Source organism: Hippoglossus stenolepis, chromosome 15 (assembly GCF_022539355.2).
Source record: "Hippoglossus stenolepis isolate QCI-W04-F060 chromosome 15, HSTE1.2, whole genome shotgun sequence".
Classification (NCBI taxonomy): domain Eukaryota; kingdom Metazoa; phylum Chordata; class Actinopteri; order Pleuronectiformes; family Pleuronectidae; genus Hippoglossus; species Hippoglossus stenolepis.
Window position 1 is genome coordinate 18117112 of NC_061497.1, and position 13782 is coordinate 18130893.

General features: G+C 42.7%; 1 protein-coding gene across 6 annotated transcripts in view; it reads right to left on the minus strand.

Annotated features, from left to right (window-relative positions):
* fryb (furry homolog b (Drosophila)) overlaps positions 1–13782 on the minus strand; it is a 55405-nt gene that overhangs the window by 17526 nt on the left and 24097 nt on the right. For 3 of the 6 annotated variants that reach the window (XM_035178312.2, XM_035178314.2, XM_035178318.2), the window contains exons 8-37: positions 12367–12535; positions 11999–12091; positions 11602–11700; positions 9763–9864; positions 9171–9274; positions 8902–9010; positions 8455–8541; positions 7854–8025; positions 7635–7767; positions 7370–7477; positions 7108–7234; positions 6729–6842; positions 6442–6606; positions 6129–6215; positions 5762–6021; positions 5459–5648; positions 4939–5063; positions 4189–4246; positions 3438–3529; positions 3153–3325; positions 2714–2874; positions 2505–2615; positions 2139–2293; positions 1754–1853; positions 1469–1640; positions 1057–1313; positions 829–975; positions 565–733; positions 332–419; positions 114–187 (exon numbers count right to left, since the gene is read on the minus strand). In XM_035178312.2, coding sequence (XP_035034203.1) covers positions 114–187; positions 332–419; positions 565–733; positions 829–975; positions 1057–1313; positions 1469–1640; positions 1754–1853; positions 2139–2293; positions 2505–2615; positions 2714–2874; positions 3153–3325; positions 3438–3529; positions 4189–4246; positions 4939–5063; positions 5459–5648; positions 5762–6021; positions 6129–6215; positions 6442–6606; positions 6729–6842; positions 7108–7234; positions 7370–7477; positions 7635–7767; positions 7854–8025; positions 8455–8541; positions 8902–9010; positions 9171–9274; positions 9763–9864; positions 11602–11700; positions 11999–12091; positions 12367–12535 — 4001 coding nt within the window. Of the gene's footprint in view, positions 1–113; positions 188–331; positions 420–564; positions 734–828; positions 1314–1468; positions 1641–1753; positions 1854–2138; positions 2294–2504; positions 2616–2713; positions 2875–3152; positions 3326–3437; positions 3530–4188; positions 4247–4938; positions 5064–5458; positions 5649–5761; positions 6022–6128; positions 6216–6441; positions 6607–6728; positions 6843–7107; positions 7235–7369; positions 7478–7634; positions 7768–7853; positions 8026–8454; positions 8542–8901; positions 9011–9170; positions 9275–9762; positions 9865–11601; positions 11701–11998; positions 12092–12366; positions 12536–13782 lie in introns of all 6 variants that reach the window. The other 3 variants (XM_047343678.1, XM_047343676.1, XM_047343677.1) reach the window with 1 other exon arrangement.

Below are 13782 nucleotides of genomic sequence, written 5' to 3' on the forward strand. Positions count from 1 at the left end.
TGACTGACAAGAAGAATCCATATCTCCCTTCAAAAGACAGACAGGTGTGACTCCCCTCTGGCGGTTCAGTAAATCTTTTCCCATCCGTTCTCACAAGAACCAAGACAACTTACTCTTTTCGTCCTCATAGGAACCTCCAGAGCTGTTGCTGTAACGAGACTCGAGTCTGTTGTGCGCCCTCGCCCTGCTGTGAAACAACGACATCACAAGTAGGTTTTAGAGTTTACAGATTTACTGTGAACAGTTTTATTCCAACATGTAAAACCACATTAAGATATTTTTTAACCAAATTCTAATTAGTATAAGTTAATAAAACTGTATTGATACTGACCGCTCTTCCTCCCTGACCAGCTTGTTCTCATCTGTGTCTGGCAGGTTCTCCTGACCGGCCACCACAGTGTTACTGCTGGAGGTGGTGCCTACACATGAGAGATATTCAAGATAACCTTCAACACTACAGGACTGTCAGTGCCAACAATTTGTCGCATAACAAGCTGTCAACTTCTCACACAGAGTCAAAAGTCATTTCACATCATAGGTCAGTACAGGAGCGTCTCCTCTCACCGGTCTGTGAGGTGGAGGCTTTGTTGCTGGCAGCAAAACGGTAGAAGGGAGGGTTGTCACAGTGCAACACCACTGGGTTGACTGGGTCTGTCTGCTGCAGCTCAAACAGGAGCTCCTCCATAGTCTGGATGGTGTTGTTGCGACACAAGTAGATCACCACCTTCTTGATCTAAAACAGATGAAAATGTGTTTCTCATTAAACCCTGCTCATTTGTACGTAGGTATTTATCATGAGATGTAATACACACATCACTTTAAACTTACATAAGGCAACAGTGTAGTGTCACTACTGACTCCACACAGGCTGATAAGGAACTGCAGGGTGATCCGTAAGTTGTTGCTCCACCTCTCGTTGGACACGAGAGCGTTCCAGGCGTTTTCAATCTCTGGGCCAGGAACCTCGTCTCCATACTGACGATGTAAAGAAACATCAGTTAAAAGGCAGGAGATGTCACTGGGACAAAGAGTAATTTCACAAACAAGGCTTCTCACCTTAGCGGTCATGAACATGAGGTTGTTGAGCACCAGCGAGGTCGCCTGCAGAGAGCCCCAGCCGTTACCTCTCAGACTTGGGGATAGACTCATGCCCCGCGCCTGACCACGAGGTTCTTCCTCTGGTGTGCAGGGGCTTGAAGCAGGGGGTAGGAGCCCCGTGTCCACCAGCTCAATGTTACTAAGCCAAGGCAGCAGGTAGGACAACATGATCTGTCTGCCATTGGAGTGGGTGGTTGAGAAACGCTGGCTCACCTCTGCAAGAGTTGAGAAATGTCAGAGAGCAAATCTAACATTTGTCATAATCTGTCTGTTTCACTATTTAATGGATTAGAACATAGCTTTCTCAAAATAAAAATTACAATGACTGTCTGTGCATTGCCTCTGTACATCTTTAGCATCAAGTCTTTACCTGAGAAAAGAGGCAGCGTGAGCTCCGGGTACATGCTGGCCAGCTGGATGGAGAGCTGAGACAGGTTGACGCTGTAGAGGGGAGGCAGGGGGCCGTGTGTTCCATACAAAATGTTACCAGGCTTCTGCTCCACCATCCGCTTAGAGTACGCACACAGCTTAGACTCCAGCACCTGCAGACAAATGCATCAACAGGATTAGATTTCATGCTCGAGTTCTCCTTTTCACCTCGACGTGTGCAGTTAATTACACGTCTTCTGTGTGTTTTGTCCATGTGTGAATCTACCTGCATCAGCTGCATGGATATCTCATATATTTCTCTGCTGGTGTCGGAGGCTTTGAACAGAACCAGATTGAGCAGGGTCACAAGGTCACATGGGTAATTCCTGGAAAAATAGGGAGACATTATTACATACCTGTTAAAATAAAAAAATATGTACAGGCAGTGTGGACAATAATAGGGTAAAGAGTAAGTGTATTCAATATATACACTGTATGATTTCATTGGTTAAACGTCAGCCAAGTTGACAACTGCTATGAGACAACTAGAATTTTGTAAGTATGTTTTATTCAAAACAAAAAATCATATGCTACTTATGCTACATCTGTGTTTCTTGATTTGTTATATATTAGTGGATCCTCAGTTTAAATGAGAAAAGGTGATCCCCTACCTGTTACCACACACGGTGGCAATGGCTTTGAAGCAGCCGGACGCCAGCTGGTACGATCCAGTGAAGCAGCGGTCCACTGCCCAGTTGAACAGATTGATTTGGTCTGGATTCAGTTCTAGGAGCAGGATCACAACCTCACACCCCAGACGGTGCACCTGTAGCAAACAAGTGATCATGAAAAGGGAATCCACATATGGCCACAAAAAGAGCAGCCGTGTCCAGGTTGACTGAGATTTTTAAAATAACTTCCTGTGGTAAGCTGAAATTTAGAAGTAGTGCTGATCAGTGTGTTGTAAGAAGAAAAAAGAATACAGAAAGCTGCTGTGTGACAAGTGAAGGCAACAGTAGGTCAAAGTGTTGACGTACCCGTAAGTCGTGGCAGGCCAAGATGTTGTCAAGCCATTTGTAGAGATATCCGTCAGTAGAGAGACCCACGTTGTCAAACACTGGTCCACAACACAGAACTGCTGACATAGCCTAGGAGACAAAAGTCAAGTTGAGTTAATGCTAAGGTTTCTGTAAAACACCATGTGAGGACAAGATGATAGAATAACTCTGGCTTGGGCATCACTTACCTTGAGAGCACAATACTGGTAGCGAGTGATCTGATGGTTGCGGTCACTGTAACGATCAAGGGGGGTGAACATGACACTGAAGGGTCCAGCCCATTGGCTGAAGAGGATGAAGAGGTGGTGTCTCAGAGACTGTTGAGGGAAGAGGAAGCGCCTGTGGTGGACTGAGTGTGTGAGAGAGAGAGAGAGAGAGAGAGAGAGAGAGAGAGAGAGAGAGAGAGAGAGAGAGAGAGAGAGAGCAGGCAGGGTCATACAGGAGACAGACCTTTGAGTAAACTTCATTTGCAATTGTAATCATGAGCGTTTGTACAGACTGCCATTATAATTTTGTTGTGGCTACAGATTACGTCCAAAGCCACGGCTGCAGAGTCAACTACTACTGAAAGACCAATGTATTATGATGTATGTTTCATATCATAAAAGAGGAATAAAAAGGATTTACCAGGAACACATTGGATGAGATTAGCCACCATCGCACTGAAATGGGCTCTAATGTCTTTAAGCACGTCCAGCTCCTTCTCATTCTCAGCCTCCAGAAGCATCCGGGTTAGATCCACATACTCCAGGAACAAGGCACCCAGTGCCAGGGAGTCACGCTCCAGTGCTCCGTTGGTGCTACAGACAAAGAGAAGGAAAGCTTCAGTACAGAAACCAGCTTTTATATTTGACAAGGAATCGTATATGTGTATATTAACAGCAACTGGCTGTAAGCAAGTCTGAGTGCTACCTGTCACTGATAACTCCTGCGTTGGCCAATAGTTCAAAAATCCTCAGCAGCTGCAGCCTGAGAAGATCCCTCCTTTCTCTGCGTTTCTTGTTCTGAAAACACAAACAGAAATAAATGTTAATATAGATATGTTATCAAGGAGGTAATGTTTCCCCCCCCGTAAATTGATTTGTCTGTTAGTTTGTCAGCAGGATTACTAGGAACTACAGAATAGATTTCCACAAAACTTGGTGGAAGGATGGAACATTGGACAAAAAGGAACCCATTGACTTTTGGGGGCAGATCCAGCCCCTTTTTTCTTTAATATTGTGAGATTGGGGATTTTATGACATTTTCGTAGATTTCCCTGAAAATAATGTGTGGATCTTGATTGAATTTAATGGGACTGTTGGGCCTTGGCGGCGGGATGCGCTCTTCTGAGTGTCATTCTACTTTATACTGGCATAAAAAGGAAAAATGACTTAACTTTACATTAGCAATACAAATAATCCATGAGTCCATTTTCATAAATTATAAATTATTACTTATGGTGACCATCTCTAATAGCATACACTGTATATGACTGGAAAGAGAAACTTAATAACTCCTGTATTTAAAATACAAACATTATAATTGATCTGCAAGATATTTGCAGGTTTCCTGTCCGAGATCAATAGTCCTGTTCCTCGTCCACTCTGTCTGTGTGTGTGTGTGTGTGTGTGTGTGTGTGTGTGTGTGTGTGTGTGTGTGTGTGTGTGTGTGTGTGTGTTACCTCTGGCCTACGTTCCAGTGCTTCCTTCATCAGTGGATGCAGTTCTTCCACCAGCTCCCTGTAGACACACAGGATCAAAGATGGTACAAATCAATCAATTGTCTGATCGGCAGAGTTGCTAAATGAGTCTGATCAAACCCCGTACACAGAGGACGGTCAGATTCAAGAGAACAGGGAAGTTTGTAACAGATACCTATCTTGTGCAACCCAAATGTCACATTCCCTAAACCCACTAATCCTCAAACACTGATGTGAAAAATGTGTCTGGAGAGACCTTAATCCCTCTGAATAACAAAGGACGCCCTTTTGGAAAACACTTTAGGTTAAAAATAGATGATCTCTTTTTAAAATGAAAATACCTCCTTTTCACAATGGAACCACTGTACTGTGAAAAAATGTGATACACGTCTGTTCCTCTAATAATTCCCTTGTAGAACAGTGTTGTACTTTCTTCCCTGGACGTCAGAGAGGTATGCAGCTCATCTCAGTTATGAAGAGAATGTACAGATAGATGATGATAAGTGATAGATCAAGACAGCATAAAGTTGATTGATGAATCGTATCTTTCTTGTGTTAGATATAAAGACTAATCTAGCACATCATCCATTTTCTACTGTATGTGTTCTGCATTCAGGCTTTGTGTGTTCACTCCCTGACACAACAGTCACACAACAGTATCTAACAACTCTTGTATGATTCTTGAACATGATGTAATGTGTGTTTTATGTAGTTGTGTTCTTGCTCCGGTACCTGAAGACCAGAGCGTTCGTGCATCCAAATCCTAGAACCAGAGACTCTGTGATCTCCAGACTCTCAGCTCTCATCAGCGGGACGAGCTGTTTTAAAAGCCAGGCCACTGAGGGAGTGCCTATCACCTGAGCAATAAACAGAGAAAATACACAAATAGCAATCAGAATGACAGATAGGAGAGCATAAATATTTAGACAGTAACTATGTGCAGCATTAACTTTAAAACTAATCAAAAACTAAATCTCAAACTGATGCAAATTCCTGAAAATCAAAAGGATTCATGCAAAAGATTATTCTTTACAATTTAAATCTCATTGATCAGGATGGATGGATTGGATGAGAGCAACATCAGATTAAATATTTTACAATCAATCAATCAGTCAATCTTTTAAGCAATGATTAATGTTGGATTTTGAACTCTTGTTTGAACATGTGAGGACATGGCGCTGAGTTCAGACAAACTGTGGGGGACATTTTAAACGCTGATGGTGTTCTTTTTTTTCAGCAGGAAAACACTCACCTTGTTGTCGTAGGTGACGCTGCCATCGGGCGTGGTGGCTGTGATCTCCGGTGTGGAAGCCCTGAGGTGACCCGGGGACATGATGCTGGGCTTAGCCACACCTAGACACATGATCAGGTAGTTCCGCCACAGTGAGATGTAGTTGTCACTGGAGCCCGCCGTGCTGGTCTTCTTAGCGTTCACCGGGCTGCTGTGGAAATAGGTCAAAAAGGACAGAATATGAGATATGTGGTATTGGTTGTTATTTCGGCTCTTCAGTTAGATGCCTTAAATGTACAATGTAATCAAAGTGTGTTCATGTACTTGGGATCAACCAGAGGAAGTAGAAGCTGTAGCCGTGTGAAGGCGTAGGGCCAGGCGTATCCCAGGGCGATGGGGCAGTGTTTGGGCAGGTGCTCCTGCCGCAAGAAGATGTGCAGACAGAGCACCCATGGGTCCTTCAGGCACTGGGCAAAGATCCAGACGTGGCTCGGGCTCTTCACGTCATAGGAGCTGCTCACCAGTCGAGCCGTCCACTCCACGAGCCACTGGAGGTCAACGTGGTGGTTGAGCGGCAAGGTGGACTGAGGGAACAGAGGGGGAAGAATTTAGGAATGACACACAGCAGTAATTTGGAAGACTAAATAACTACATAACTGATCTAATGTATTAATGTTACTGATGAACTCACCGAGTCAGAGACAGCCACATGAACGAAGCTGTCCATTACAGCTGGGCTCAGCTGGTCCATGACCTCTATCATTGGTTTGTCATCATCCTGGAGGGAGAGACATTTATAGAATGAGCTATTTTTAAAACTGCGTCACAGAGTGTGACAGAATTCACGGCTGCATCTCTAGTCACACCTACAATCAGATGCCTTTTCTTGCATCCAGCTATTTACATCTCCTCTTTCCTTCTGTAGTGACTATTTACCAGCAGCTGTCATTGAACTCTATATTTATCCGTTTTGCCAAGTCACTTGTCAGTTTCCTGTACTGTACCTCAGCATGTCCCAGAGCTGTGAAGAGGCAACGTATTTCTCTCAACACGCCAACCGCCAGCTTCCTTGTGCTGATCTGACACGAGCAGAGGAGCAGCAGAGCCAGCCCCTCCACCGCATGCAGCACTGAGCAATGAGGGCTTCGTTCTGGAAGTCTGGGGCTTGACTGACAGAGATAGAAGAAACATTGACCAAAATTAACAGGGATTTCTGCGATGTTGGTTTTATAAGTGAACAAATAACCAGGTGTCTGTAAATGAGTTAAACTTAGCGCTGCGATGTACAAACCTCGACTCCGCCTCGCGTCTTCCCCTGGAGCTGCAGAGCTAACCTCCACTGTGTGAGCAGCTGGAGGAGAAGCTTCACAGATGCATCCTGCAGACCCTGATGTGTGTCTTGAACCTGGTAAAGTGTGGAGAGGAAAAAGAAGAAGGGCTGTCAGTGTCGATATTCTAGCGTCTGAGATTATTTTATAAATATGTCTCTAGTCATGTTTTTCTTTTGGCCTCAGATTGGACACAAGAATAAAATACAACCTACTTAGATGATAGAGAACAATTTTGGATTTTGTGTGATTCTTGATACATTATTAGTGGTAGTGGTGTTAAAAACCAAAACAATGAATGGGAATGCTTTCATAACATTTCAAAAAGTGATAAACCCTAACCTCACGTAGAAGGAAATGTGTGTAACCAAACAGAACGTCTTCCCTCCAGTCTGAGAAATCCAGTAACAGGCTCTGCAGGGAGTTCTGGGAAATGAGACGAAGCTCGTCGTCCATGTGCACAGTGAGTCTGAGGGACAGAGGACAACATAACAAGAGAGCAGAAGAAACAATTCTTAGTGATTTAGACACACAACCTTTAAAAACTCAGCAGGACTGACTTGAGACGATGACATTGAGTAAGTAGGTCCCGTCTTTAACTCACCGTGAGAGCAGGTCAATGAGCTCAGGTTTGGACATGCCATCAGGGAGGATGCGAGGAATAGCAGCCACGCACGTTCTGAACAGGTCAATCTTAGGCTTCCGTTCACCACTGTCAAAGATGGAGGGGGGTGTAAAGCTTTTATTCACCTTCCCTTACTCAAAATGCAAGTTTCCTTTTTAAATTAAAATTTTGAGTTAAAGAACGGCCTTCTGCTCAAAGACGAATAAACGAAACAGTTCCATTGCTGCACTTTGAAGCTACATACGTGATCATGTCCTCTGGTTCTTTGTTGAGCATCTGAGCGCTGGTGAGCATCATGCAGCGTCCAACCTCCTTGTCCAAATGTCTGAGGATGTTGTCCAGTGCCTTTCGTACCTGGGAGTAGTACAAGGACATACCTGAGGGGAACAAAAACAGACAGGTACATGGAGTTAAGAGACAGTCAAACTGCACTAACATGAGCAGCCCACAGACACAAACAGACCTATTAGCTTGGCTTCCTCTTCAGTGAGCGTCTTGCTGAGATAAGTTTTCTTCTTCTTCAGAGAGTTTCCAGAGGGCAGGGTGGCTCCTGTGTTGGGCATAGGAGGCTCTCCGTCCTTCTGTTGCAGAGCATCTGCTATCACCAGAAACGCCCGCAGACCAATGTTCATACGCTGAAACACAGACAAGGCTCAGCATCCTTAGTAACAGGCAACAGAGTCTGTTCATCAAGAGCAATGGGGAATCTGTGGCAGGGATTGAGCGAATGTAAGTGCTTGAACAAGATATTTACTTGTGTATATAAATGTTTATTTGGGATTATTTGAAACCACATTCGATACTTCAGAGCTGCTCAATAAGGGATGTTTTTCTAATTAGAGGGGACAGATACACCAGCATCTGTTATTCAAGCAGTTTATTGACATTTAATCCTACATTATATTGGACTGTAAATATTTCAGGGTAATCAACAACATACTGCATTGGTGAGTGTATATATTGTCTCTACTGTTGTTGCTGTATCTTTACGCCACCAGATCATCCTTGTAACCCGAGAGACACCCTGTAGTCAATGTCTGGGTTTGCTTTTTCTTTTTTTTCACCTCTGGGTTCAGACTGAAAGCTTTGGCAGGTTTCCCAACACTCAGCAGGTCAAAGATGATCTCCTTCATGGCGAAATCCAGTTTCTCCTGAGCAGAGGACAAACAAACTGGTGTTAGAGGATTTCAGAGTCAATGCTGTGTGAGCCACCGGCAACATAACATTATTATTAGTATTAAATCAACCTTTACAACATTGGTGTAAGTATTAAAAACATCAACCTCTTATACGGCCATTAGATAAATAGTAATCAATTGTGATAATGGTTTCTGCTGAAATAAAAAATATGAAAATATCTGAAGGTCTATATTCTTGGTTATCCTGAATTTTCATTAATTTTTTTAGGGTTTGACCTGTTTCAACAACTTTGTCGATAAAAATTTTGGATTTTAAATAAATGTGAAGCGACATTAGGCAATTTTATACACAAGAGTGTGTTTTATACACACCTGGGCAATAAACTGGATAATCTTGACAAAGATATTAAGAGGCATGTCTCTGGGCACGACGCTACGACTCCCTTTGGGGAACAGAGTGGAGGTGATGGACGTCAGCCGACTGGGGGGGGGAGAAGAAACACATATGTTGCTTTAATGACACACATCAATATTAAGAATCAAGTCTAATTTTTAAAGCGATTAGATAAGGTATTGATTACTAGTTTCAAAATGCGTCTTGCATTTTAATGTTGAGAAATGAAAGTACATATGGCTGTTACCTCTGTGTTCCAGTGTTGCTCTCGCACTTTATTCGGATCATGTAAACCCACAGTAGACGGTAGAGAGATTCCAGAGCCACACGGGCCATCTTGGGATCTTTATTCTGCGTTCAGACAAAGATAAATGATTTTTCTTCAAGTACAATATTTCACAAATCTCCATTCATACCCAGAGTTTTGGAAAGAAATGTGACAGAAATTCCTCACAAGCTGTACCTTCTAGATGTGTCTTGATTTATTATTCACTGCAGATACTGTTTTCTCCACATTTACAGTGTGATCATGACTGAAACTTTACAGAAATCTTTATAATCCCTCTTTGTTTTTAAGCTGCAGTGTTTCCCTTGAGGCACTACATACTGATGGTGGATTTTATAGCTTGAGAGGTGCTCAGTAGCACTAGTGCATGGAGCTTGCTTAGCGTAGTTCATTCTTGTTTGTCACTTAGTCAAAATCCTTCCCCTAGGGCAGAAATATATTTCACAGACACCGTAGTTTTTGTGTGTGAGCCTCACACTACTTGTGATCTGTACAAATAACCCCCTACTCTAAGGAATCTTGAATTTGCAGTGGTATCGGCAGGAAGGCTGACCTTGAGGTTGGAGAGGCAGTTGTTGAGAAAAATGTGCCAGCGGCTGAGGAAGAACTGCTTCTGACTGACACACAGCAGGCAGGTCACCAGCGGATACAGAGCCTGGTGTGGACAGAGAAAGGACAGAGGGGAGACATTAGCATCAGGCACTTCAGACGACAACTAGTAAAGTATCTTAATCAAATTCAGTTTTCTTCACCAGTTTACTTCATGAAGTATGCAGCGTATTACTTGGAAACTGTGTTTTTTTTGGGGGGTTCCACTCATTAAAGCTTAAATCTAATTTCTTTCTTTTTCCTTTGTCATTTACGAACAATAGGCAATCGCATTATTTGAAATTGAAGTGAATTTTGGTCCAGAATCATGTTCCACTTGTTTCACAGCTGATAAATCCCTCATTAACCCACTTTTCAATGTCTGCCTCTGTGTGATTAAGTCGGTTAAATAAAACAAAACTTATATTTGTCTGTGCTTTGGCTTGACAGTCTGTTTAATAAGAAGAACAAGTGAGTTTGACATTTATTTCATTCACCAATACATTTTAGTTTCTGCTGTCTCTTGAGCAAAATTAAAGCAACAGCCGTGTGAACAATACCTTAGAAGAGAGAAAATATTTCAACTTCAAGCTGACCTACAGGAATGTGAACTTCGTCTCCTGTCTGTTCAATTATCAGTGAGGTCATCAAGGTCTGCATGCAGATCATTCTTAAAGACGAATACCTTGCTAATGGTCGGTGTGAGACCAGGTACACCCTCGTCATGAATTGTTTTTTGAAATGCTCGATTTGAGAAGCGCATAGTTGCTCTACTATCTCAGGCACTCAGAATGTAAAAGAATAACAATTAAGGGAATACATCAGATGACAGTCATTCCTGTCATGTCATGTCCATTCAGCTCTGACGTGGTGGCGGGTTGTTTGTTTGTGCGCATACCAGTGCACCACTCGCTTGGAAAATGTGAAAATAAAGAGAAACGCAAAGATTGTATGCAAAGAGGTGTGTCAAGACTCAATGCATGGTAAAGTATTTTCAGAATCTGCTGAAGGAAGTGTGCGTACTGGCTAAGTGAGATGTCTGCAGCCCTGAGGAGGAACCCACTCACATCACGAATAGCACATCATCAGCAGGCCTCCTGCCACGTCTTGTTATCAAATCTGTCAGTGAAATGGCTGTGGAATAAAAACCATGGGTGGAGAAACCTGGACTGTGACAAAACCTCTGGCTTATCAGATCAATTCCTTCTGAAAAAATTTAGTTTTTCTCAACCAATAAATCAACTTCCATAAATTAGTGTCTGTTTCGGACTTGAAGAGAGGTTAGCACTAAAATACAGTTTGGATCATACTTGAAACTAGTCTATTTACACCGAAACAAGAACAAAAACCTAAAAGTTTGAATGACTTTATTGGAAGGATCTTGTTTTGAGAAAAGGACTGATAATCCTGTGTCATAAAAAGAGTTTTGCCTGTTCTATTACTTCCTTAACTTTCATGGTTAAAACTTTTGAGCAGTGGCAGAGGGAATTTTCATACCAGTCAGTTAAACTGATTTTATTGCATGCGTTTCCGTGTGAGACTGCTTGTACTGATCAGGGAGATGTACTGCATCTAATTTGCCGATTGCCCCGCCAGCTTCCATGCTGTGGGCAAATACTGCCCATCTGGCGTCGCTTCCAAAACGACGCTGTGTGCTGCACGTTGCACTCCTGCCTCCTTCCCATGCAGAGATAAAAGCCCACATGTTGGAGAGTTACAGTAAGTGCTTTCACCAATTGCTGGTAATGGAGAGGAAATGAAGAGAATGAGCGGTGACGACACAGAGCATGGGGAAGAAACTTACCAGAGAGTGTTTCTTCCTAGAGGACAGGTCCAGTGTGGTGTCGTGCAAACTTTCTACAAAATTTCGAAGACACGGCACGTTCACCTCATTCTTCACAGTCTGAGAGAGGACACATATTGCACAGGTTACATTCATGCACATTTCTTTTTAGAAATGTTTGCTTTCACCAGTGTCCTTTTTCTGCTTTACATGATGCAGACAGACAAGACACTACATATTCAGAACTATATATTTAGAGCAGCAGACACACTGTTCTGCAGATATACAGATAGATTTTTAATTGAAAGACAAATAATAATATATAAAATTTAACTCTGGCTTGAAATGTATCTAAAAATGAATTATGAGTATGTAGTAAATGACTATTAGTCTGAGCATCAAGAGGAAATGCACTTACAGCAGCTACAGGTACAAGTATCTCCACAAAGAGTCCGGCTAATGAGTGTTTAATGTCTTTATCCTTCACTTCCAAGAAATACTGTGCACACTCCTACAGACAGAAAGAGAGACACGGTCAGAGACAGTGAGAGAAGCAACATGTCTACAGGAAAATTCAGCAAATGCAAGGTTAACGATTCAAATCCAAGTTTCGTTATGGGTGAAGGAAAATGAGGAAAACTCTCAATGCTGCAATTACCATCAACTGGCCAATAAACACAGCACTTAACCGCCTATTACTTGGAACTTCTCAGTAGTCAGCAGGACAGCTCCATGATTGGCCCTAAACTGCTTCCAGACATGAATGTATGCAGTGAAACAGTGTACCTGCATGAACTGGAAGGAGGCTTCAAAGTCTTCCACCGGGTACATTTTGATGCGGAAGAACTTGAGGCCCATGATGAGGCTGATGGTGGACTGGATGACGTAGGGGCTCTGCTCCTTCTGCCTCAGCTCCTTTAGCTCGGAGATGAACTTCTTCCTCACTGCTGGGAACCTGAGGAGGAAATGGTGACCAGATGTGAACAGTTACTCTTTACCAATGTTGTCATATCCAAATCTCAGAAAGGATTTGTTTTTCCCAGTTTTTCTATTTGGTAATATTGTGAACTCTTAATCCGCTACGCAACTGTTTGTTTTTTTTGCATGTGCACATAAGTGTGTGTACTCGTGTGTGTGTGTGTGTGTTTGTGTATGTACCCATCCAGATAGATTTTCCCAACAGTGCTAGGCAGGTCTATATTTAGAAAGGCATCTGGAGGGGTGATGCGGAGGGAATGTGTGTGTGTGTGCGCACTTGTTCTGAGGGCGTCTGTGTTTTTTTGCACATGCTTGTGCTTGCTTCACGGGGGTTGCCACAGCAGTTAAGTTGAACAGTCATCAGCCTTCTGTTTGGTGTTTGAATAAGACATACATAAACTTCTTACTCTGTTAAACCGGGCTGGAAAAACACAAAGATAATGTCAAGCAGAAAGAATGTGTGACCAGAGTGTGCGCCCTTCACTGTTTTCATTGAACCGTGTGTGAATAATGCAGTACAAATAAATAACACTGAATCTTCTTAGAAGTTTAACCAAGTGGAAAATCCATTAACTACGCAGAAAACAGTCCACGTTTGCTAAAATAGGTCCCAGTATATTGAATTTGATCCTTTACTAGATCGATAACTGTGTCAAATGATGTGATGGTTCAGCTGGTGTGTGTGTGTGTGTGTGTGTGTGTGTGTGTGTGTGTGTGTGTGTGTGTGTGTGTGTGTGTGTGTGTGTGTGTGTGTGTGTGTGTGTGTGTGTGTGTGTGTGTGTGTGACAGTAGTGATTGAGCTGCCCTGTAAACCCACACTTTCACCATCACAGTAATAACTTCTTGGAAAATGGGAACAACTCTCATCTCTCATCACGCACAACATGGTGCACAGAGGACCATCATCTGGACTGTCATTATCCTCCACTACCACGCACACACACAAATATTTTTACCAGCACACACACATACAATATTTCTACCAGCCCACACACACACGGACACGGGCCGCTTTTGTAATTGGTGTTTCTACCAGAAAAAAGGGGTCATAGCACTGAACTGTGACAAACTGCCTCTTCAATAGATTTGAGATATTTAATGCACTTAAATTGATAATAAGATTTCCCCTTCAGTTGGTATGTGATTAAAAGGAGATTAACTCAACACATTTGCGTCAACAAATACAACTACTTTCCTGTATACATACAAACATTTAATGTGTAT